The sequence below is a fragment of the Leptinotarsa decemlineata genome, unplaced genomic scaffold, assembly GCF_025532065.1.
Source record: "Leptinotarsa decemlineata unplaced genomic scaffold, Ldec_3_MD MMD2_tig00026336_RagTag_RagTag, whole genome shotgun sequence".
Taxonomy (NCBI): Eukaryota; Metazoa; Arthropoda; class Insecta; order Coleoptera; family Chrysomelidae; genus Leptinotarsa; species Leptinotarsa decemlineata.
In genome coordinates, this window is record NW_027412692.1 from 3380270 (window position 1) to 3407037 (window position 26768).

At 33.5% G+C, this 26768-nt stretch overlaps 1 protein-coding gene across 1 annotated transcript in view; it reads left to right on the forward strand.

The window, feature by feature from the left end:
* LOC111503910 (ring finger protein goliath) overlaps positions 1-26768 on the forward strand; it is a 180392-nt gene that overhangs the window by 137212 nt on the left and 16412 nt on the right. Inside the window, 3 exon segments of the mRNA XM_023158345.2 lie at positions 8536-8653; positions 9763-9834; positions 24565-24647. Coding sequence (XP_023014113.2) covers positions 8536-8653; positions 9763-9834; positions 24565-24647 — 273 coding nt within the window.

The window sequence follows — 26768 nt, forward strand, 5'->3', positions numbered from 1 at the left end:
GTGCTGATTTTCCTCGAACTATCTGTAATGGCCTGTTCGCGTGTAATTCTCGCGCGATTTGGGAGGCAAGGCTTCGTTTTGGCACCTTTCAATGCTGTGTGCCAGATCTTTGGTAGTTATATTCTCTCTTACTTCCTGTTGAAGTTCTATTGGTGTTTGTGAATTTCGATGGCTTCTAAATACATTCTTGTTGAATACTGCCATAGAAATACACAAACACCAAGAGAACTTCAACAGAAGAATAAAATGTAATATATCTACCAAAGATCTGGCACACAGCATTGAAAGGCGTCAAAATGAAGCCTTGAAACTTCGATTTCAGTTGGTGCGTCAAGTCCGCAGTTGCAGTTGAAACGTTTGGATATTGTAAACAAAGAAGACCACGGCAAAAATGAATGATGTTTGAATTTGAAAAATCAATACATTCATGGCGCGAATGCGTTTTTTTAACAACTTCCATTATTAAGATTGTTTTAATTCATGTTGACGATTCAGTTGATAAACACTTTAGTGTCTGAAAAATAAAATTATTTTTACAATCAATTTTCATTTAGATAAGTAGTAGTGACGAGTTGATGACGGCTTGTTTTTATCAATAAACATATTTTTTGGTGCAATTTGCAGATATGAAATTAAATATTCGACAAGTACTGTCGAATCGAGTATTTACTAATTATAATTTTAGTGTTATAATAATGATGATCATTCAATTTGATATGCTAAATCAGTAGAAGTAATTAAGTGAAGGCGATAGTATCTCTGTTTAAATAGACACCATCAGAAGATTCAATTTTCGAATATCGCAAAAAAATTAAACTTCCAATAGCAAAGACGAGCTTTGGGTTTCATCGTCTTCTGTATTTTTCGGCAGTTTTCTCTGCAAGGGAAATATTTGAAACCACTACATCAAATGAGAGCAGTTCTGGTTTCATGTAGTTGCATTTCAGAGAAAAACAAGACGAATTTAGTTCGGCGGTCGATGTTGAAGTTTTGATTTGAATCTTGGAAAGCCTCGTTTATCCTTGTTACTCGAGGATTGAGTCTTATTGTCGATCCCACACATGGCGTTTTTATCAGTGTAGATATCATCGCTCAGGCTTGAAAACTTGATTAGCATGGCCTTATATGAATCATCGCACAACTACTTCTAATTTTCTTGGATGAACTCGAAAGCTTGGATGAAAGAAGTCTAGTTGATGTTTTTCATACCGATATTTCCAATGCTCTCGACAAAATAAATCATATAGTGTTGATCAATAAACTGAAAATGTTTGGAATGATGGGTCATTGATTGCGTTGTACACATCATACTTGAGAGACAGAGTTGAATATGCATCATCTGGTTCAATCAGGGGTACCCCAGGGGTCTAATTTGGGTCCTCTACTGTTTCTCTTATTTATAAATGATTAATCACCTCAACAATAATGGATTCTACACAATTACATATGCAGGGCTAGAACTAGAGTGCCACCAAGATTTAGCCAGGTCACATGTGGCCTAAGTGCTGTGGACCTACACTCACCCTCCCTGCTCTACAGATACAGATATTTATAAACGATCTGACATATTCTCTAACCTGTGATAGTTTGCTTCGGAAGATATTTTCGGAAACTAAGACTCTTAATGATTGTGTACCACTGTAAAGTGGTTTGAATAAAATAATTAGTCGTGGAAGAGCAATACGTTTGATCTAATATGTGCATACGGTATTATCATTCGGAAAAATAACACCGTTCTTTATGTTTACGAAATAAACAATATAAATCTGGAAACATGTGATGAAATTAAAGATCTAGGCGTCACGTTTGACACTAAGCTCAATTTTTCATCACAGGCTACACGTAACTTAGGATTCATAATTAGAAATTATGAAGCGTTTTCAAACGTACTAACTTTGCATTTTTTTCTATAGAGCATTCTCAGATCGAAACTTGAATCTGCCTCTATTGTATGGAATCCACACTATAGTACTATAGTAGATACGGAAAGCGCGCGTGTCGAGGTGTTAAGATAACGGTTTGGCGTTGGAAAAAACTCCAGTAATATTCATTACTACACCAAAAGTTCCAAACAGTCCATCACAGTTACATCGAACTTGCTAGAAAAGTTTGCCTTCTTTTGTAAAGATTTCGATTGCAATCCACTTTCTGAATTGTTAGAAATGATCAACAAAAAATAACCTCTGAATATTTTTTCGTATCGCATTTCTAATGCTACCGTTTTTAGTGTCACTAATTTTCGGATTTGAAGGCAGTCGACACTGAAAACCTCGGCCGCTGAAGCCTTAACCATTTTGCTTCTGTTTTGTTACCTTTATTATATCTTTCTGCATCTGTCCGGCTAAAATTTCTGCCTTAGTGCGGCAAGCCGTATGATTTTGAGATTAGAGAGTAGAGAGGGCATCATTCCGCCATCTTTTTTTTTACCGTAGTATGTGGTGGTCAGGCCCAAATTGGGTCCGAGAATCATGTGCCCTGAGCAAGCGCAGTGAGCACAACGGATTCAATATTCCTCGGAGCGTAGGGCAACTCCGGTGTCTCGTCAATACTGTAAGAGTGCCGTATATGGTAATATAGCACTCTTAGGGCCCTCATGCTGATAGCAAGTGCGTTATTATTATTATTATTTCACCGTAGTGTGCGCTGGTCAGGCCCTATCCCCCGAAGCCCCGATACATTCGGGAGGGCGCGCCAGCATTATCAACCAATGACCACTCCCCACACCGTGGGGTAAGTGATCATTGGGTCCGAGAATCATGTGCCCTGATCAAGAACAGTGAGCCAAGAATGACAGCCTTCTGCATCTGTCCGGCTAAGATTTCTGTCTTAGTGCGGCAAGCCAGTATGATTTTAAGATTCGAGAGTAAAGAGGGCATTCCACCATTCCATTGTATGACCGCTATAATCGTTGTATCGCTTTTGAAGGCAACTACACTGAAATTTCAACAAATTTTTTTTTCTGTTAGCCTACGAATTTTCCAGCCCAACTGCTATATAAATAATATATCTAATATTATCATGTTATTATAGCAATCATGTATCAAGTTGGAAACGAATTCTAATCTAATCTATACTGTAAACAGTTTAACTTCAGGATGGGGTTGGCTACACTGGTTGGTAGCGTGTTCATCAGAACATTCAGACATCAGGTCTATTAAGGACAAAATCTCAATTATTCCAAAACTAGCATTCAGACTAATTAGAAATTACACTTCTCATTTGTTAAAGCGAAGGAAGAACCACTCATCATTTAACTTCCGTTTCATCGTATCGCAGTTGAAAGGAAATCAGAACATTTGAGGAGACCGCTATATTTTTCACCGCGTTTCCTGTTCGGTAAATCATAGACATGCCAACAAAAATCGATTAACCTTGCCTTGAAGTCTCCTTGAACACGCGATGGTAAAAAAATGTAAATCTTATCGGGACGACTGTTTATTTCCATTTCAAACTTGACCTTCCTGAATGAATTTCACAAATAGGTATGGTTTCATGAAACACGACATAATTTCGGTCGATTATCCAAAAGTATTTCATGACTCGTTTCGTATCGGTCGGGCGAAGCAAAATCAGAAAGCATACAAGATGTTGGGGAATTAACGAAAAAATGATTAGTTCTGGTTAGATGCTGACTAGACATTTCAGAGTTTCTTTTAGTTCCGCAGTGATTTTTTTCAAGTGTACTGTAACTGGTTTCTCAATTAGTTGATTCATTGTTGATTGTATCTGTATCTGTAGACTAAGGAAGGTGAGTGTAGGCTCACAGCACTTAGGCCACATGTGACCCATTGTACATCCTCTTGAGGAGTTTTCCTCCTAGGTCATCGTCCATCCTGTCCTTTCCAGGAAGGTGGAGGGGTCACTGGGAGACATCCCCTTTATATCGGCAGGTGTAGGCAAAGACTCGCCAAACACACACTCTCTTATTGACGATAACTCCGGGCACTCGCATAGGACATGCCTGACAGTTTCATCTTCCTGTTCACACATCCTGCATAGAGGTGTGTCCACTAGCCCCATATTGTGGAGGTGTTTCCTTAGTTGACAGTGGCCAGTCAGAAATCCTACTGTTAAGCGTGGGTCGCCCAGGGTGATCCTGACAAGATTGCATCCTTTGATTTCATTTCATCTGTTTAGGGATTGGGCATGGGTGTGACGTTTGGCTGGTTCCGCAATTGTGGAAGTCATCAGGCTATAGGTGCCACTGCGTCCTAAAATTCTTAGTCCAGCCGCTTCCTTGGCCTTGGTGGGTTAAAGGGCCTGTCGTGTCCTTTAACCCACCTCAGGATAATGTTATTATTTACTGAGGTCCTATTCTGTTTTGAAATCTGTCTGTTTTTCCGTTAACCAGCTATCGCACCCCTACGAACGACAACCCTCAGAAGTCGAAGCTTGTGCGAGCCAAGGATTAACGAGGTCTTACCTTTTAACGTGTGATTCCTAACACGGGTTGGACGATAGCAAGTGAAGATCGATCGTTCAGACTAGGGCTTGAACCACCGACCAACACGGCAGTCAATTCGAGTGAGTGAACAAATCACCCATGCCGAACCGCTTGGCTACCGACCGACTATTATGTAGTAATATTAAGCCCAAGCTCATTGAATGTGAAATGTGAGACACATTGCAAATAAAGGGGCCAGCCAGCCATCTTGAATTTAAGGGTTAATTTTTGTTCATTGAATAACTCGTTTATTTTCAATTTTGATAGTTATTACAAAAGTTTCAAATTGAATTTTCTACAATTTCGGTTCCTATCTATTTTTTCCTAGTATCGATATTTTTCGATTTACACCCGAAAAGAGGGAGTGAATTATTTTTTATCGAAAAACTCGTTTATTTTCAGTTTGATGGCAAAAATTCCAATGAGCAAAATTGTTTGAAATTGAATTTAATTCAATCCGCAATTGAATCGATCGTAGGATCGATATTTTTCGATTTCCAAGAAAAGGAGAGGGTACAATCATATTATTGTATTATCACATTTATTTTCAATTTCACGAGAAAAATTGTTAAGAACAAAGTTGTATAAAATCAAATTTTTTACAATGTTGGTCCCTATCCACTTTTTCATAGGATCGTTATTTTTCGATTTATATTCGAAAGAAGGGGAATTATCGTTTATTGAACAATTCGTTCAGGCCAGTATTTCCTTACCTACACAGTAGGTTTATGGACTGACTCCTATCAGAAAACAACTACTTCCCTCGCTAATGCCACGAAGGGCGTTGGATTATATCCGACAGATGTCAATGCAGGATTCTTGGCCAGAAAACTGCCGAAATCGATTTTCAATTATAAGAACGGGCACATTTGCAGACCAGTTTCGGTCTATTTGGCCTCTTGTTAGTGCAAAGTAGTGTCCTACTACATCAACACTACATATATTCAAAAAAGAAATATTCGATGTATAAGCATCGACGAACAGAAAGTTTGAAGAGTATTTTGAATGAATATCCTGATTACATGGAAGTTTACAGTGAAGGAACGAAAATGACGCAAACTTTCTACTCTTAATATTTTCGAAACGGATACAAATATTAAATATTCCCAATATTCGTAACGAACTCTTTCATTTTTACGTTTTATGTTAAATGCTTTATTTTCTCACAGTTTATTCAACACCATCACAGGAATATTGTTTTAAATATTGATTTGTTACGGCTGATATTTTGAATTAAAAAACTGCAATATGTCAAAGTAAACTTGTATGCAATGTTCAATAAAAAATCCACAAAATATTAAAAAATACTACATGGTTCATTTGGCACTGAGATAAAAAGTGATAAACTTGGGTTTGATTTTACTTTTATCTTTACCTATCCATTATACAGGGCTATTCAAATTTGTTTCTGTACATGGGGGTCTCGTAAACGATAAAAGATAGCAAAATGTAGACAGATTTTCAATATGTCTGCGAATAAAGAAGATATAGGCAAAAAAATAATTTGGGATTTTTTTGTTTTTCCTGTATAGCTCCAGAACCAAAAGAGCTATATTCGATGTTTTTATATCACTGAATAGGTCTCTAAAATACGCAACTTTGCCTCTTATCGTTTACGAGATCCCCATGTACAGAAACGAATTTGAATAGCCCTGTATAATGATACAAAATATCTCAATAAGCAAACGACAATTCCTCTTGCGATTACTTGAAAATAACAAAAATAACCTACGTTCTTATCAATCACTCTTTGTCGTCCGTTTAATGAAGTCATCATATTTCAAGTTTTGAAACCGTTAACAAATGAAATATTTGAACAGTTGTTTGCACTATACAGGGTGGGGCACCGAAAACGAAACAGATCGAATATCTTCAAAACACATGTGTTCTGAGAAAAATGCAAAACAACGTTTATTTTTAATCCAAGGGGGACATCTTCCTATCATAACTTCAACTGTCATACCTCTTCCCCCACCCCGGTGACTATCACCCAAACAATTTGAATAGGGAAAGTAGTAAGTGTGACACATCGTTAAAAAGGTAATTTCATAAAGAATTCAGCCATGTCAATTTTAGCTACCTAACTTTCGATTTTGGCGCCTTCTTGCGGGGAAAAAACTGTTCCGTATTCCAAATTATGATACTTCATTCGCAAGCTAATTCGACATAAATTCGGTGACAATGCATTACGGAGTTTTCTATGGGAAAAACAAGATGGCGGCTTCACAATGGCGGACAAGTTTTGCAATTATGGTCCGATTTGATTCAAAATTGGTTTTTAGGGTCGGAAATTATGAATTTTTCAATGCCAAAAATCAAGATGGTGGCTCCATAATGGCGGACGAAATTAGTAATTATGGTTCGATTTAACACGACACCGAAAACGAAATATTCAAAAACATGTGATAGTAAACATGATACAAAAACACGTCAATTTTAAATCCAAGAGGGACAAATCTTATCGTTTCTTCAACTGTCATACTTCTCTCCCCACCCCTTGTTCACTCATACAATTCGATTAGGGAAAGTACTACGTGTGACACAGTATTGAAAAGGTAATTCTATAAGGAATTCAGACATGTATGGCATTGAATGAAGAACACTTCGAGCATCTACAATGAATCAATGTAGTTTGGAATGGTGCACAATTTTCCAATTTTCAAGTTATGTAATTTTTTCAATTTTTGTTCTTTTTTCGTGAATTGTTCACATTACCTTTCAAATAAAATGTGAATTGAAAAACGAAAAAGTTGTTTTTCCTGCAATACAGCTCCAAAATGAAAAGTTGAGTAGCGAACAAAAAACAATGTCAGCTAAGGTCGATGCCAATGCCAATACTCACACTTCCTGTTAGGAGTTATTTAGGTGATAAATATAAAATCAAGTTTAATCCACCCGCTCGTCCTTGGGAGAATGTTATTAACAACCAAGTTCGCAGGCACATTCAGGAAATATATCTGAGTGAGATTTAGATAATCAGCTTACCTCAGCTCGCACAAGTGTTCTGAAGACTTCTGAGGATTGTTTTCAGAACGGAGATTGTTCGTGGTAAAATGATTCTATGGTAAAACTCTATATGAGCAATTGATGATTCTTCTGAAGAACAATTATTAGCTTTTTGGTTCTCCGTGTCCTAGCATCCAGAATAGAGTCAATCTATCAGTTTCCTGGGTTCATAAATGCCTTGCATGTGGCCAGGTTTTCTGTAATAATAATGATACGCATTTGATTGGAATGCTGATTCATTCATACCTCTCTCAAAATTTGAAACCGAAACTATTTTCCGCTGCGGAGACTAAATTACATAAACTACTGTTTTTTTTTTCAGTTTGTATACTAAAATATGTAACCAATTAAATGCAAGAGACTTCTCCTCCACACACCGCGATAAATAAGAGTTTTTTTGTGAAAAATTCATCTTACATGAATGGCTAGTCCCAGTGTGGGACTCTACTATATTATGCATTCATATACATATATACTTTTTTCTTAAATCATTCTATCTATTAAAAAACCCACATTTAAATCCTTTGCGTAGGTCTAAGCATACATTGGGACAGACAGCGAGAGGCGTCTTTGTTTTATACTATACTACTGAGTTAACTCAGTAGAAATAATTGTGATGATATTTTTTACTCAGGATTTCAGTGTGAGATGATCAAGTGAGGGAGCTGTCAATATTTAATCCTAACAATTCAACAATACTGCCTGATCTCACAAGAGATAGTTAGGAGTTGCATTTTTGAACCATTTCTTAGCATCTGTTGTCCTTTCTGATTAGAGTTCTGTCATCTGCAAACATATTGGTGTTTTTGGAAAAAATGTAGTAAAACAGATAATTGACATAAATAATAAAAATTAGTGATCCCAAAACTGACCCTGTGGGACTCCATGTCTTATAGGTTTTGAGGGAGAAAATTCTTCGCCAACCGAAACAAATTGTCTTCTATTGCAGAAACAAGATTCGAAAAGTTTCTGCGGTGGTTTCGGAAGTTATTGAATAAATTATTTTCATCAAGTGTGAGACTATTGAATTTTTTTTTATTGGTTGAATTGTTAATGATCTAATTCTAATTCTGGTTTCTTTTCAGGACTTCGGTATTGTTTGTTTCAATCACCTTCATAGTACTGATGATAATCTCCTTGACATGGCTAGTTTTCTACTACGTCCAAAGGTTTAGGTACATTCGCACAAAAGACAAACTTTCGGTAAGTTCAGTTTTTCTTTTTTTTTTCTAAACGTATACACCGGAAAATAAATCAGTCAGAATTTTTGAAAACACAATCTTCTACAAATAAATAATTTGAGAGTATCGGAAAGTGTTAAGTCACATATAGAATAATACGGGCTTTAGAGTAGAGCCTTGAAGAACTCTACAAATAATTTCGGTAACATTACTTATCTTCCTAAGTAAAAATATACATATTATTTTCAATTACACAAATAATTTTGAAACCAGTTATGGAGTTTTCATAACTGTTGCTTTTGTTGATTTTGTCTATTATATATTCTACAAAAGTGAGTAGCTGATGAAGCAAAGAAAGTTATCGTTCCCGTGTTAGGAATCACACTTTGATAGGTAAGACCTCGTTAATCATTAGCTCGCACAAGTCTCGACTTCTGAGGGTTGTCGTTCGTAGGGGTGCGACAGCTGGTTAACGGAAAAACAGATTTTTTAAAAACATATATAGGTATAATTATTATCGTGGCTAATACTAAAATGATAAATAAACACCAGTAAAGAAACATGTATTTTATCTATTGCTATTTGTAGTTTAATTAGAATTATATTTATTTCGATTGAGTTTGAAATAGTTTTTGAGAAGAATTTTAGATACAACCAGTTTTGGAATAGTTACTGGTCGTTTTTGTCGGAACAAACATTTCTTGATCTTTTTCTTTACTATTTTATACATATTCAGTACTTCAATCTTTATTGAATCCTACAATTTTCTTCATTAAAATGGTTTCAAAAGTTATACATTTTTGAATCTTCTCAAGCTGTCGCTGAAATTATTATTATTCCAACGAGAAAAGTTTCATTGAGTTCTCAATTTTGATTACAAAGTTTCGTTTCATGTTCATATTTCAGAAAGAAATATTGCATGAATCAAAACTTCCTATTCCCTACAGATTTCAATTAAATTTGCTGAAAATAAATGAAATGCTTTTCAATGAAATATTCAACGAGATTGATCTCGGAAAGGAGGGAAATTTTCTTTAGAAATTACACTTGGAAATCAGTTCTACATTGAAAGATTCATTGATTTCTATAATGTAAAGCGTATTATTGTAACTGATTTTCGTTTGATTTCAGAAGAGGCTGGGAAATGCAGCGAAAAAGGCGTTGTCAAAAATACCAACAAAAAACTTGAAGTCTGAAGATAAGGTGAGTTATTCCAACATTGTACCAACTTAATCTCAAAATTGAACTCATTATGTTTTATGTTCCGAAATCTTAAGAACATTTTGTTACGTGAACAATTATTCGTATTATATCATGCACAAGTTGCCTCCCGATTACGATATGGATTATAGTCTAAGATCCGACCATAGAATGACCTTCACCCATCGCGTTACGGGTTGAAATATATTTCAATATATAATTCAAAATCTAAAAAAAATATATTCCGTAAAGGTTGCCTGAAAAATTAAGTGTGCTATGCTGAACATGATTTTGGAGCATATAGCATCAAATTTGTATTCTGTATTAGAAAAAACGTGCTACTACAGCTTATAACGTTATTATTTTTTGATTTTATATTGTAAAAAATGGCTAAAAAGTGTTTTTTGTGTGGTTTAGGTGAATCTGTAATAGATTTTATTGATGAAACTTTTGAAAACTGTACATTAAAATTGGGTTTCCGTGAAATAAAAAAATTTTAAACATAAAGACATTGACCTAACCAAAGCGTCACTAGATTTTGTTGGTTATCATACCATGTGCTATAAAAAAGTAACTGGTTTAAGTAACAAATATCATGAAGAAATCAAATGTATCTGATTCTGAATAATGTGTGTATTAATTGAACAATTTTGTAATAAACATATTTTTATACTTATAATAAAATAATATTGGCATACGTAACCGAAATCTATATTTAATACTTTTATTTTAACTTATAGAGAAAATTTGGATTTTTTGTTTTGTTTTTGTTTATTTTAATTTAGAATCCTGATTTAATATAAGATGAAATTTTCAAGATGAGTACATGTCATTATTATTTATTTGTTTATTAAAACATTTATATATATATATATATATATATATATATATATATATATATATATATATATATATATATATATATATATATACAGGGTGTTTCAGAATTCGACGGACAAACTTATACCACGTCATTCCTCTTGCAAAATGATGAAAAATGAGGTAGGACATGTGTGTCCGGAAATGAGCCGTTTCAGAAATACAGGGCGTTGAAGTTGCAAAATAAAAAGACCCTTTTCGTCGTAGCTCCCGGACTAAAAGGAAAAAATTAATGAAACTCAGCAAATCGATTACGAGCTAGAATGTGCTTCCTCCAGTGGTATGTTTGCTTCAGTATCAGTAGCCAGTGGCGTTCCAGCGGGGTAATAGCTTATATTTCCCCCCTTATTTTATATCCACAACCGTCTTTTTTTTGAATTCCTTGATCAATTTTACGTAAAAACCAAATAAACATTCACTATGAAAAAACCAGTAGTTTTCGAGAAAAATTGAGTTGAACTGATAGGTGCATTCTCATATGGGAATATTAATAATCGAGTAAAATAATCGAAATTCCAAAACCGAAATTATTTGAACTCTTTCATCATTCTACCATTCATTGTGTGCTTGAAAAATTATTCACTTCGGCAACATATTGCGGATTTTCTACCATTTTACCAACTTTTTTTGCAGATATGTTGTGAGCCCGCAGACCTACTGAATGGCTTTACCTCGAGATTTATTTTTTAATAAAATGTTCCATCCAAACGATTTTCAAAGACAATTACGAATAGTTGGCAAAACTGAACTCAGAATGTTTTATCGAATTATCTTCTCTCACTGGGTAAAAATCCAAGTTTTATCGATTAACCAATACAATGTTTCCTGGGCATATCTATTATAGTTTTGTTAGATAACTGTACCGATATTCTCGAGTTCTTCAGCCACTGGTTGAATAGTTTCAGAATACATTCACGTGACTTATAACAATCTTTGATCCACCTAAGCAATGAGGATTACTTTATTCATTGACAACAATAAATTTGTTAGGGGGCTGTGGAAATGAAATGAGATTCGTATGACAGTTCCAAGTTAACGTAGCTGTCAGAAAGTGTTTGATCGTGTATTTCGTATAATAAAAATGAATTTTACATTCGGACATGCACCTTATTTATGGAAAATCGGGACGAAATGGAAGGTTGGCACAAAGAATGTATCGTGAAAATTTTCCTGGAAGAAATAGAATTCCTAATTGGAAAACGTTCGAAAACGTGGACAGAAGACTCAGGGAAACAGGAAGTTTTTTAATTACCAGAAGGAATGCAGGTATAAGAAATTATATCACAGAAGAGGAGATATTGAACTATGCTGCTGAACATCCGTCTGAAAGTAGTAGATCTATAGCTAGAGTGCTGCATGTGTCTTCATCATCTGTTTGGAGGACTTTGCATGAACAGCAGTTATACCCATATCGACTGAGAAAAGTTCAGGCACTGAAACCAGAGGACTATCCAGATCGAATTGAATTTTCTCGATGGTTTTTAAGTATGTGGAGAAATAATCCGCAATTTATCAAGCAAGTGTTATACACTGATGAGGCAAAATTCACAAGGGAAGGTATTTTCAATTCTCGCAATAGCCATATTTGGGCCGAGGAAAATCCTTTTTCTATTCATCCTCATGGCCATCAAACAAAATTTTCATTGAATGTTTGGGCAGGAATAGTAGAAAACCGTTTAGTTGGTCCTTATCTTTTACCAGATAATTTGAATGGGGACAATTATAGCACTTTCTTGGGAGAAGTATTGCCTGAATTGTTATAAAATGTTCCTCTGAATATCCGGAATGGAATGTGGTTTCAGCACGACGGTGCTACTGTTCATTTTTCGTTAGCTGCTAGAGAGTACCTAAATCGGAAATTCGGTGACAATTGGATTGGTCGAGGTGGACCCCACAAATGGCCTGCCAGATCACCAGATTTGAATCCTGTTGACTATTTTCTTTGGGGTCATATGAAGTCACTGGTTTATGAAACAGAACCAAAAAGCCAAGAAGAATTCAAGCTGCATCGATAACGATTGCCGAAAATTTAGAATCATTTGAAAAAGTGCGATTTTCTATGTTGCGCCGTTGCAGATCGTGTATAAGTGTTGACGGAAAAAATTTCGAACAATTACCCTATTGATTATTCATCAGATGTTCTCATTATTATTCAAAAGCACATTTGAATTTTCAATGTAAATTTCAAAAAGAAATTCGTTTTATGACTCACTGTTCTAGAATTTCAACAGTATTGTTTCTTATCACATTATCTAAAATATGTGTAGAGAAGGTATATTTTGAACATGATATTTCTACTCAAAGATGAATTATGAGTACCGACATCCAACTAAGAGTTATGTAATTAGCTGTAAATAGACAACTTCCATTTCTTCATTTATTTAAAAAACTTCATTTACTGACTAGAGTTAGCGAAGATCTTATCAGATGGTTATTCAAATAAATTGACTTCTTCCAAATACATTTTTTTTTCAGGCGTATAATTAGAGTCTACTGGTAAAATTTTGTTTTTCGGCTTCATCTGTGAAAATTTGAAAACACTGTATACTTTGAGAATGTTTTTCATTTTCTTATTAATGAATATTCTTCAAGATATTTACGATTCTACAAAGAGAAGTGTGATTTCACGAATGGGAAAGACAGTATAATTGTGAACAAAAAATAATTTTCCCAAAATCCAGAATAATGGTGTTATTTTAGGATTATTGGAGCCTAACTCAGTCGAGATTCCGAATGATCGCAAATTTTACTTGGGGTCACTTTTTTTCAGATCACAAAGTCACTCGAAGATCTGAGATCAATGAAAACATTTCAACAATGAAATCTATTGACAAGCACGAAAATAAGCCTCAAGAGTTATGATTTGTCATTACAATATGCTAAACATAACAAAAATTGGTACGATGATAGAAAACCCACAATAATTACCATCACTTGCAAGCGCTAAATTAATGGTAAAATCATAAAAGAGTTCAAATAATTTTGGTTTTGGAATTTCGATTATTTTAATCGATTATTCCCATATAAGAATGCACGTATCAGTTCAACTCAATTTTTCTCGAAAACTACTGGTTTTTTCATAGTGAATGTTTATTTGGTTTTTACGTAAAATTGATCAAGGAATTCAAAAAAAAGACGGTTGTGGATATAAAGTCAGTGGCGTAAAAAATAAGGGGGGAAATATAAGCTATTACCCCGCTGGAACGCCACTGGCTACTGATACTGAAGCAAACATACCACTGGAGGAAGCACATTCTAGCTCGTAATCGATTTGCTGAGTTTCATTAATTTATTCCTTTTAGTCCGGAAGCTACGACGAAAAGGGTCTTTTTATTTTGCAACTTCAACGCCCTGTATTTCTGAAACGGCTCATTTCCGGACACACATGTCCTACCTCATTTTTCATCATTTTGCAAATGATGCGAATTCTGAAACACCCTGTATATATATATATATATATATATATATATATATATATATATATATATATATATATATATATATGACTAAAGTTCATTTCCAAGACTTTTCCTGTTAACTAATGGCTAGTTCCAAGACTTTTGTATAGTTCCAGGACGGTCTTGGAAGAGTTTTATGTTTAATGTAGACTACCGGTACCTCAATGTATAGTTCCAGGACGGTCTTGGAAAAATAATATTCTTGGAACCCATGTTAACAATATAAATAAATCATGTGAAGCTGGCGCCGACTTTGTGCGCCAGCTTCACATGAGTGCAAAAACACATTTTTTGGAGTTCTGGGTCGATTTGATAGAGTTCTGGAGTTCCTGATATAAATATTGAATAGTTTCAGCAAATTGTGTATTTCAATAAGAGAAAGTAGTAGCGCTTACTTCACACGGTGCCAACTTTTTCGAAAAACTTAGTTCTGGTGGTATTTTTCGATGAAGATGAAGAAGGATAGTTCTGGAGTTCTTGACCATTCTGGAATATAGCTCAGCCGAAATAAAAAAGTTATTGAAGAAGAAAATCTATTTTTGACTTATGAAAATTATCATTTTGGAAATAAAATCAAGAGATATTTTAGTTCTGGTGAGAGGCAAGTTCTATAAAATATGTCAATCGAATTTTATAAAAAAATCGAAACTTCAATTTATTGGCCATCATAAGGTGAGCAATTCTAAAAACCAACATTTTGAATAATGACAGAAATGAATCTCAGAACAGTTCTGATGGAAGTTCTGAATAGCACTCGGCGAGTTATACAGAATATGTCATTAGACTTTTATCGAAAAATCGAAACTTTTCAATTTATTTATGCGAAACTCGAAAAACCAAAATTTCGAATGACAGAAAGGAATCTCAGAGCAGTTCTGATGGGAGTTTTGAGTAGCATTCGGCGAGATCGACAAAATATGTTGATCGAGTTTTAGGGAAAAATGTGTTTTTGCAAAAAGTCGGCCGCAGCTTCAGATGGTGTATATAATGTTAATATTTTTACAAGCACGTTGATATCAATTTTGTAAAATTCCATGTTACCCCGGAGAATTCTCAATATATGAAGGTAAAAGAACAAATATGTTTTGTGAGATTCTATTTAAGAAGCAATATTACAATGAAAAATCACAGTCAATCGGTCATGTTGTGGATGGCATTGTAAGTACACACTTTTTGTGTTTTCACCGAGCCACTATGTGAAATCACATATTGAAATCGCAATCAATTTACTTTGACATCACAAGAACTGTGGTAGAATCCAATATCCTGTGATTTGAAAATCACTCTTCATTTTAACTTACGGGAATTTTGAATTTGCATTCTGATTATGAATTCAAGTTGTGATATTCATATTAATTTCGATATTATCTACAATTCAGGCTACTTTTTTTTAGTGATCTCATGTAAATGCAGCTGACGATTATGAAAAGGCGAGAAAATTCTATTTACTGTGAAAAAAGGTGCTTTTATATTGAAAATGACACAATTGATGGAAAATATTCAAATGATATTCAGTAGTACCGTGCCTATTGATTTTTTGCTCTCCTGCAGACATTGTCAAGAGCCTTTGACAATATTTCTTTATATTTCAGTTGTATGGATTGATTCGATAGTCCTGAAATATTTCAATAGAGATTATTGGCAATTTATCTAGCGTGTAAATTACCTATGATCTTTTTGGAAATCGCAGTAAAATTGTTATTTGATAAAAATTATTGGAAACTCTTCACATAAACGCTGAATTTAAAAAGTTAAGAGACCTAATCGTGAACCAAGTGAGATATCGTGGTGTGATTTATTCAACGTATTCAATGTGTACCTTGTATATTTGCTGTATCCGAAGTGGAATGGTGCCATTGAATATTTCAAAGTGGTTGGTTTTTCAGAGGTTGTTACACGAAAACTGTAATCAATAGTATATGGTGGAGAGAACATGAATACTGATAATACAGATTTATATCTGAGATATAACTTTATCAATGTCCAAATCCATCCTGTTTCGACGAATAAATCTACTGCAACGAAGAAAACATTTTTACATTTACCTGAATGTTATGTTTTGTATATTCAATTTCATCTCGAGCATTGAATTGAATTCGTGTATATTTCGAGAAAAGGTTTTTCGAAAAAGTATTGTTCAATGGTCGATGTTACTCATCACCAAAATAAAATAGTGCACATGAACATGGGACTGTATAGTTTTTGAGGTACAAGGTGTTGAACATTTTCTAAAAATGTTTTTTTTTTCAATATTCTGTATCACGACACGAGAAAATATATAGTTCTATTAGTTTTTTGCTTAGACTTATTATAGAGAAATAAAATGTTTTTTTTTTAATATTCTGTATCACGACACGAGAAAATATATAGTTCTATTAGTTTTTTGCTTAGACTTATTATAGAGAAATTCAATGTTACCCAAATAATTGATGAATAAATGATATCTTCGAATCCACTATCAAGCGTTAGCTCATTTTTGCCATAGGATTTTGTTTTAAAATTTCCCTCATTTCATATGATTGAAATGAATTTGGGCCAAAATTAGATGTACTCACTTATACAGGGTGTTAGTGAATAAGTGCGACAAACTTCCGGAGATGATTCTGTATAAAAAAATTATGACAGTTTGCTCTCTAGCTTTTGTCCGCGAATTCTTCGTATTTGTGGATACCAGATGTTAAGGTTTTCTTAAAAACTGACTATTCATTTATTGCTCTGAAACCAGTCGAGGTATGCAAATGAAATTTGCTGGGCTTCAAGGGGTAGTTATTGCACATTTTCTTACATGCAATTGAGAATTTTGTTCATCAGTGGCGGGCGTACGGGTAATGATCTCATTTTTTTTTTTTAAGAAAAACTGGTATGTCAGATACGAATGTGAGATATTTGAAACTAACAATAATTTTTGAATTCTTCCTTCAATTTGTGACAGAAAATCTCTCTTACCTTTTTTTCATATGGAGGGCCGTTTTTATGCAAAAAAAATATCTTAACGCATACTTTTCATTTCTTCAATACACTATTAGGAACTTTCTAATTCAATTACATCAAACCAGAATAACAACAGAAAATAACACTCATAAATAAATAGGCGCATAGCTATAACAAATGTTCAAAATGACCTCTCTCAGACGTTATACAAGATTCAACTCTTCCTTCATTGATTGTCGTATTCGCGTAAATATTCCTGATGTATTTCTCATTGCCTCACGGCCGGCTATAATTCGTTTCCTCAGGTCTTCTACATTTTCGATGAGAGATGAATAAACCAATGACTTGAGAAAATCCGAATGCAAATATGTAGAAGATTTAAATCCGACGATCGAGCAGGCCGATGTTCCGTACCTTCCCTACCTATCCAACGATTTGGATATTATGTATCTAAGTGAATACGTACATTATTGCTAAAATGGGCTGGTGCACCATCATGAATCAACCATAAGTGCTGTCTCAGCTGTAGAGAGATTTCTTCAAAAAGAACAGTTAACTCTTCATGTAGAAAATGAAAGTAAAAGTCGCTAAATATAATCATCAATTACCCCAAGCCATACATTTACTGAAAATTGATGATGAAAATGAGCTTCAAATATTCCACGTGGATTTTTCTCAGTCCAGAAGTGATATGGAAATTTCATATACATTATCGTCCAGAATTAGCTTCGTAAGTAAACAAAACGCCATTTGAAAAATTATGAATGTGAGCAATTTGATGAAGAATCCAATGGCAAAAACTACGTGAGGAAAAAAGTCTCTAGGTAGTGGAGCTTGCACACGTTAAATATGAAACGGATACAATTTCTGTTCTGTAAGAATTTTGAATATAGTGAAGTTGCTTACATTCAATATGTTGGCAATTTTTCGATTATGTGTTACAGGTTACTCTATGGACAAAATGCATCTCTGACAATTCCACATTTGTATAATTTTTTAGTCTTTCCGATAAAAGAAAAAATTAATTACTTATTGATATTTATATTATATACCAAACTGGAAGCTTAATTATGATGAAACGTTAATTTGATATTTCGATGAATTATTCGTTTTTGAGAATGTTGACAGTAGCCTACTAGCTTCGCACAAGTCTCTCGAAGACTTCTGAGGGTTGCCGTAAGGGAGCAGGCGGTTGACAGAGAAAAAACAATTTCAGAACAATTTCAGAACAGTTTTAGAATAACAATGACGAATACGCGTGAAAATGTTTTATTTATTTATATAAAAACGGCGCCCATACAAAAAAAAGTCAAGGGGGAAATTTTTGTCACAAATTGAACGAGTAATTCAGAAATGATTCTTAGTTTGAGCTCATTACCTGTATGCGCGCCAATGATGAACATAAAATTTTTATTTGCATGTCAGAAAATGCGCAATAACTAACTACCTCTCCAAATTCAATTTGCATAGCTTGACCCGTTCCAGAACAATAAATAAATAGTCAGTTTTTAAGTAAAACTTTAACAACCTGTATATCGGAAAACTAAGTATTTGCGGATAAAAGTTATACAGTAAAATGTCATTATTTTTTCATACAGAATCACACTCAGGAGTTTATTTCACTTATTCACTAAATACCCTGTGTATGAATGTTTTTCATGATGCACTGTTTGGAACCTTTGGTGCAGTAATGAATATTACTGGAGTTTTTTCCCAACACCGAATCATTATTTTTAACACCTCGACACGTGTTTTGATCACCAAGTGATCATCTTCAAAGAGGAAGATAAACTCTAATCTATCTTAAAAGGAGTTAAAAATAACGATTTGGTGTTGGAAAAAAAACCAGTAATATTTAGGAATGTTTTGACAAATCAGATCTAAAAACGATGATGCCAAGACGTCTAGAGTGGCGAAAAAGTGGAAATTGTAGAAAATTTCCATGGACTATGAATGAAATGAATTTTCGAAAATTCGATCACCTGTTTTTTTTGCTGATGTTTTCATTAGATTCCCCATGATGGATATAATATAATAATTCTAGGTATGATTGGGTAATGTTGGGATTCTGAGATTAAAGAATAATTAATGCACCACCTTACGAAAAAGAGTCAATATTGTTTTGACAAGACAAATACCATGTCATAGTTTTTTGCTTATAGACGACAGGAAATTGAAAAAGGTTGATATATTCATAATAATATATAATTTGAATTATCGGATTATTATAATTATTACTTTTCAGTAATCACTACAATGGTGAAATCGATAATGTCACAATATCTTTCAGACTGATATCCCTATCAAATAGAAGAGAGGTTTTGGATATATTGTTATTACATAAAATCACGAACAACACCATAGACAACTCTAACCCTTTTAAATTAAATTAAAATTAATGTTCCTGATCGGCATTCAAGAAAAACAATGTATTTCACATACTCTTCAAGCAAACAAATTCGTCGCAGAAATCTCTTTTATGTAGAATTGTTCAGAAAATTTTCAATTATCCAATCGATATCTTTCGTTCATCTTAATAAAAAATTACACATACTCTAAAATATTTTTTCCTACAGTGAACACAACGTTTTTTTTACGAAGTGTGTTTCAAATCATTATTTCAAATGATTTTCATAATATTCTAATTTTGGTATCTCATCTGCTTATACGTATATTTTTCTTATTAACAATGTCACGTATACTGTATAAATGTAAACATTCAGCACCACCGCTTCCACAACACAGCTGTGTGTCTAGGTTTTTTATGTATTCTATGAAATCGAAAATAGAGCAGTCTTCTCGCAATTGTGATATTATTAACATCAAAACAAACTTATTTCATCACAATGAAAATGTCACCATTATATGTTACATAATCATTGAAATATTTTGGTGGATACTTTAGTGGACTCTTTGTCTGGTTGTATCTGAATTGCAATAAACTAAATAAATTAATAATTTTCAAAGTTCCAAGGAGGTTCCAATTATACATTGAATGGTGTAGATGGTGAAAATGAACATATTTTCCACAATTTTTTATTATAATTTGAAAATAGTATGTGTCCATATGTGGTTGTCTAGTTGGAATCGAATAAATAAATAAAATAAAGACTCCTCCTTTATATATTCAATTGTTAGACTGAAAAGAAAGAAATCTCACAAAAACTTGAAGGTCGATTTCATTTCATTCATTTTATAATTATTTGTTTTATTGTTGCAATCAATTGTTGTTGCATATCCCGGAACTCTGGAGGGCACATTCCAAATATTTAAAATAGTATTTTTTCTCCAAACTTTTATTAAAAAATCTTGCAAAAAATTAAATGAAACTTTCAAAACAAATTACAATTCAATTGGAATAGAGTATCAGTAAGTATCAGGTGAGCCTGCAGAAAATTATCAGCTTGAAAAAGATCTTTATACTACTTCATTTGAAAGGACGTTTTATCAGTTGTCACAACAATGTCATTGAAACTGGCCTGTTGCTTAAATATTTTCGTGTTTCGGATAATTTGGTTGGCTTCTTCCTGTGTATTGAATATTATATTTATCGGTCTGGGTCTCCGAGACCCTTTTGTGAAACGCCCTGCCTGATTTGAGTTGCAGACATTTGATCTCACTGGATGTGAGCCGCGAGCAGCCTTTCTCGTGAATCGGCTGTTTGCAAGAGTAACAGTCAGATGACACCTCATATTGTCATGATGACATATCATTAGTAATTGTCTGTACTACATGAGTACATATTTTTCTAAAGTTTGGTTCTTTTGCCTGTTTATTTGATTTTTCATGCGTCTTTGATGGCTTTTATTCAAAATCAAAGACATTGTTTCATATGCAAAAATATTTTCCATATAGAACGAATGACAAAATTAGATAGGGTTGATAATGAAGAAAAACAGGAGATTGCTATTGAACAAAAGGAAGAATCAGAACTACCAGATATTCTCATTGACAACTTCACAAGACTGTACCTGAATTGTAATAGCCGTAATGAAAGAGACTTTGCTTTGGAAGACGACTGGATGTTTCTCAAGCTGAATATTTTGAAACAAACTCCGAGAGAATCGTGCGTAGTATGTAATGCAAAACTCAATCTGAATCGGTTAACTTTGAACTGCCCAATCAATGTTTGTGTTTTGAAAAATATTTATATCAGAGGTAATGCCTAGGTCTTGCATACATCACTTGGAGGATGAGAACGGTTTTTTCCTGAGACTAATTCTTCCTGGGATGCAGTTTAATTTTTGATCATGTAGAATGAAAAAAATGTAAGAACTTAGGAATGTTCTTGATCCTGATCAGGAGAGTTTTACAGATGGAGAATTCAAATCGATGATTCCAATGAATAAGGATCAGTTTTGCAATATCTTTACCTACTGCGATTCTGTACCAGTAGAAGGTGGAAACAGATATATTTATAAAAAAGATCTTGAACAATGTCTCTTCGAAGATTTTTTAAATGGCATTTTCAAATATCTTTCATATCTACCATATATCCCTAGATTCACAGACAGAATTGTAAAACTCTTGGGGAAATACAACAACAAAACGGTTTTCAAACTCAACAAGAAGATACAACTGAACCCCAAGTCGGCTAAAGACAAAAGAGACCCACTATCAGCAGCAGGAGTATATCCCATACCGTGCACTTGTGGGAAGGTATATAGCGGTACCACCAAAATATTGCGTACAAGGCTGAACGAACATGGAAGAAACTGTAGACTATGCCAAACGGGCAAGTTGGCTGTGGCGAAACACGCACTCAGTGAGGAAAACCACAGGATTCTATTTGAAAACTCGAAACTTATTGCCCCCAACCAGGAATACCAAAGCCGGCTGGTACGGGAGGCAATAGAGATCCCACTAACACACGGATAATTTCAACAGAAAAGAGGAAGATGTGATCCTCAACCGAATGTGGAATCCCATTCTAAGAAGTTCAAGAATAGCAAACATCGTGACGCCAGGTAGAACGAATGTTAATGAAAATTTACTGAATCCAGGTATAGTAAATAGCAATTCAAACTACTTGAACCCATATGAATATGCTCTACGCTGTCGAGATACCTAGTCATCGGAGTCAAAATCAAGATGTATGAGTCTCTGAAGAAGCTATCCATTTGCGCCAGCGGAACGTCAGGAAGAATCTTCAAAAAACGTAGGCCTTCAAACCCGAATAGAAGTAGTGATACTGAAAACCTCGGCCGCGAAAGTCTTATCCATTTTGTCTAGTAGGGAAAACATGTCTCTAGTCGTGTATGAAATGAAATTTGATCGGATGTAGAACTCAAGACGTAATTAGAGTAAAACCGAAAACAACGAAGAGAAACACGGAATATTAGTTGAAGTAGGTGGTACGAATTGTCTAGTGTTCGTTCCTCGAACTTGACATCTGTTATTGATTAACCAAAGGAAGATTTTTCAATTTTCTTGATATTTCTAATAGTGAATCGAAGAAATTGATCACAAATATGAATTCAAGGAAATATTAAAAACTATTAATTTTTTCCCAAGTCCATTTGACAAACGTCAAAACACATCAAAAGAAGTAAATAAGTAAAAATATTGCATCATTGATGTTATTTTTCATTTTAGAAAGTATCAGTCATTCCCAACAGTACAACAGTCCATCTGCATCTCATATCGTAATCTATTTTTCATAGACAATTTGAAAGGAAGTCCTGGTATTATACGGTTTATACAAAAATTGATATATAAAAAAGACGGACATGAGTATATCCATTTTGTGAATAGCATCTGTTAAGTGAACTCATATATCACAAAAATAACCTATATACACTTTGGTATAAATATTTTTCCAAATGTACAAAATGTCCCTGTACTCGCTGTTAGTCATATATATATATATATATATATATATATATATATATATATATATATATATATATATATATATATATATATATATATATATATATATATATATATATATATATATATATATATATATATATATATATATTCTTTTAACAATATTTAGAACCAGGTCCTTCGCCATATTTTATGAACTGAATTTTTTAATGTTTAATGAAATACGGTTCATAGTTGATTGAATGCATTTAATATTTCACAAAGTAAATTACAGATTATGATAGTTTGTGAAGGTTTTCTCAACTTCCTTCACACTATATTGTTTTCAAAATTAATTTGACTTTTCTTAGATTCCTTCCTCGCGAAAATTTCTTACTACATATTTTAATTTTCACGTTTATCCCACATCTTAGAAAATAATTAACACTGATATTTTCAAAATCATTGAACATATATAGAAACCATACCAAGTGGTAAGCATACCAATTTTCATTCCGAATATACCAAAGGTATTTTCCCAATTTTCAGCTTTTACTTTTGATAGAACCTCAACAAAAATATTCATTACCGGATTATTCTAATATGAGGTGGACTCAAAAGTTCGTAGGCTAACACACATATGACCCTACTAGTATCAAATATATATGATTTTTAGTTAACCCTAACCTTCAAAGGACACGTGTTCAAATTTCACAGCTGTCGGACTGTTAGTTTGTGGGATAGAATTATTTGAGTGAAGCAATTTCTGTTAGTTTGAAGAAGATGGATAAAAAAGAATTTCGTGTTCAATAAAGCATGGCTTTTTCGTGAAAAAAAAATACTGATGTAGCCAAGGCTTGGCTTGATGAACATTATTCGTACTTGGCACCACGAAAATCATCGTTGGCATACTGACAGTTAATTCTTTTACTCTAATTTTTATATACCCCACGTAATCATAAGTGAGAGATACCTACCCAGGTACTTCTTCGATTATAATTACCTACTGAACTTTTATATACCTAAGGTATATCTTAAAATTATGATTACCTATAGCATATCATATCAATTCAACATCAATAATACAATATCTAGGAAGACTAAGATACATCGGTTTCCAAGAAATCAAATTCATTAATGGTGATCTATTTAAATCCAATTGATCAGTCAGTAAAATATTTGAGTTTTCAAGTCTATTAATTTTCATTGCTTCCAAATAATTTAGCTTCAAACCTTTATTTTCTACGTGTAAAATTTCGAAACCTCCGTTAAAAATATGATTTTTTTCTAAAAGATGATTTGAATATGTTGAACTTTACAAAGCTCATATGATTACAAAGCTCGTTTGATGTTCCTGAATGCGATTCCTAAATGCTCTGCCAGTTTGACCAATATATAGCTTAGGACAAGTTCCACAACTCCTGATTTCTCGAATTTGGGTGTTTTGTCTTTATAATTTTTCACTAACTTTCCCAACGTATTACTTGTTCTGTATGCAATTTTGATATCTTGTTTATTCAAAAATGAAGCCAATTTACTGTTGTGTTGGTACGGATTGGTAGAATCGTAATGAGCCCATTAGTTGGGCTCATGATTATTGAAAATATTATTCAAAAAACGGTAATGGAGCTGAAAATTGATTTATTTTTTTTAGGAAATCCAAGGTGACTGTGAATGCTGTGCGATTTGCATTGAGCCTTATAAATTATCAGAAACACTTAGGATATTACCTTGTCGGTAAGTAGGAGAAGAACTTTTCCCAAAAACCGTTTTTGAACATTTCAGAGCACTTGTGAAGTAAATTTACATTATTGATACGTACTTGCCGTTCTTCCAAGTAGTCAGGTGAAGTGCAATACACTTCGTTTTTAATGTGTCATAACAAATCTAAAGGATGCAAGTCGGGTGACTGAGCAGGCCACTCAGTTGTATTTTTTCGTCGTATAACATACATTTTGGAAACAACGCGTACAAAACATCATCTTAAAATATAATGTCTTCTTCAATATATGCGAAATTATTCTCTTTGATATTAGCTAAATTGCATTTTGGGATAAATACATGACACGTTGAATTTCCAGTTTATAATTTACAGTTTTTCTTTGCAGTGCGTTTTTATTGGTTCATTCGGTACATAATATGATCAAATTCGTCTACGTACTTATTAAAATCTATGAAAATGTATTTACCAATAATGTTTAAATCTACATAAATCACACTCTTGGTTATATTATCACCGTCAATATTTTTCACCAAAAAAATTCAAATACAGTAATTTATATTCTCAAAATGATTTCCGATCCCGCTGAGTTACTTCAACGATTTGATAGTCTCTGCAATCATCGTTAATATATTGAGAATCGCTATAATTCAAATCTCAAAACTTTTAAGGTTATATAATATTTTGGTGTGGGATTGAACATATGCCTAAAATATGTTTTTCCGTTAACGAGCTGTCGCCCCCTACGAATGAAAACTCTCATAAGTCGAAACTTATGCGAACTAAGGATTAACGAAGTCTTACCTTTTAACGTGTGATTCCTAACTCGGTAGTATCAGCATATTTTTTTAAAGCTTTTCATTTTATAGATATTAATTTTTGGAGCCAATGGTTCATAGTTATCTTTATTGTTTTTGTTTTTTTTTACTCTGAGCAAATTGAATGTTTTTATTTTACCGACGCTACAACTGATATATACTGATTATTTAGTTATGTGAATAAATAAATAGGTAAAGTCCAAGGTCTTATGAGCGACACAAGAGTCTTTTAGATAATTTCAATATCAATATATTACAAAATGCAACAAAACTATAATAATGGCCAAATAAAAACATCGACGACTTACATGAATATTGGTTATTGCTCCGCCCTGTTCTGGTTAAAAAAAATTATTGCATTGTTTCCTGAAGAATGTAATAAATTGAGAAATCATTCCAGAATACTTCTAACGTCGAACAATAAACGAATAATAGTCAAACATTGGGGATTGTTTTGGCATTCGTAGTTGCTTTGTATCCGACAATTCATTACGAAGTTTGTAACAAGCAGCCTACGAGTTCAGCAAACAATTATGTTCGTAGTTTTGAGTCAAGGAACAAAAGAATGTCAAAGTACGACATAGAAGAGAGGAAAGCTTTCAATGGCTAGAAGAAATTGAGAAAGGATATAATAAAAGCATTCATATTATTTAGTAGTATGGTGAATAGAGGTTAGGTAATTACTGAACACATTGTTTTTATTACAAATCCTGCGGCCGTTCTTCGTATTTTTCCCAATCCACAAAGGTTTTTCCTTCGCGCAAAATGAGTAATATTTCAGAATTATCAGTTTTTTTATCGGTTAGCATATTGCCCACGTTGTCAAAACTTCTATAAGATATGATGGATCGACAAACTTCAGATCATGTATCAATTATCGCAGGAAGCGAGTAACAAAATTAAGGAGGAAAGAAAAAGAGCAAAGGAGAATAAAGAAACAAGAAAGGAAACGAAAAACAGAAGAAGAATAATAAAAGTTGACATAAAATGGGAAAAGAGGGAACAAGAAAGGAGAAGACAAGAAGAACGGAATCACCAAGAATTGAAAAATCAGACAAAAATACGTTCCTGAAATAGTTATAACAACAAGAGTTAATTTTTCTTTACTTTTCAAGTTTTTAATATCTCGAAGTTTAACCCTTTCTATATCTCAATGAAAAAATATTTTAAAAGAGTAGAAAACTCACTATGAGACTATTATTTATTGTCAAATTGTATTTATATATTTAATGATAGAGAAAGTATTAAATATGGTAGACAGATATATGCCAGTAGAAATAGATATATCACTGAAAGACACAGTGAACAAATCAAGATTTC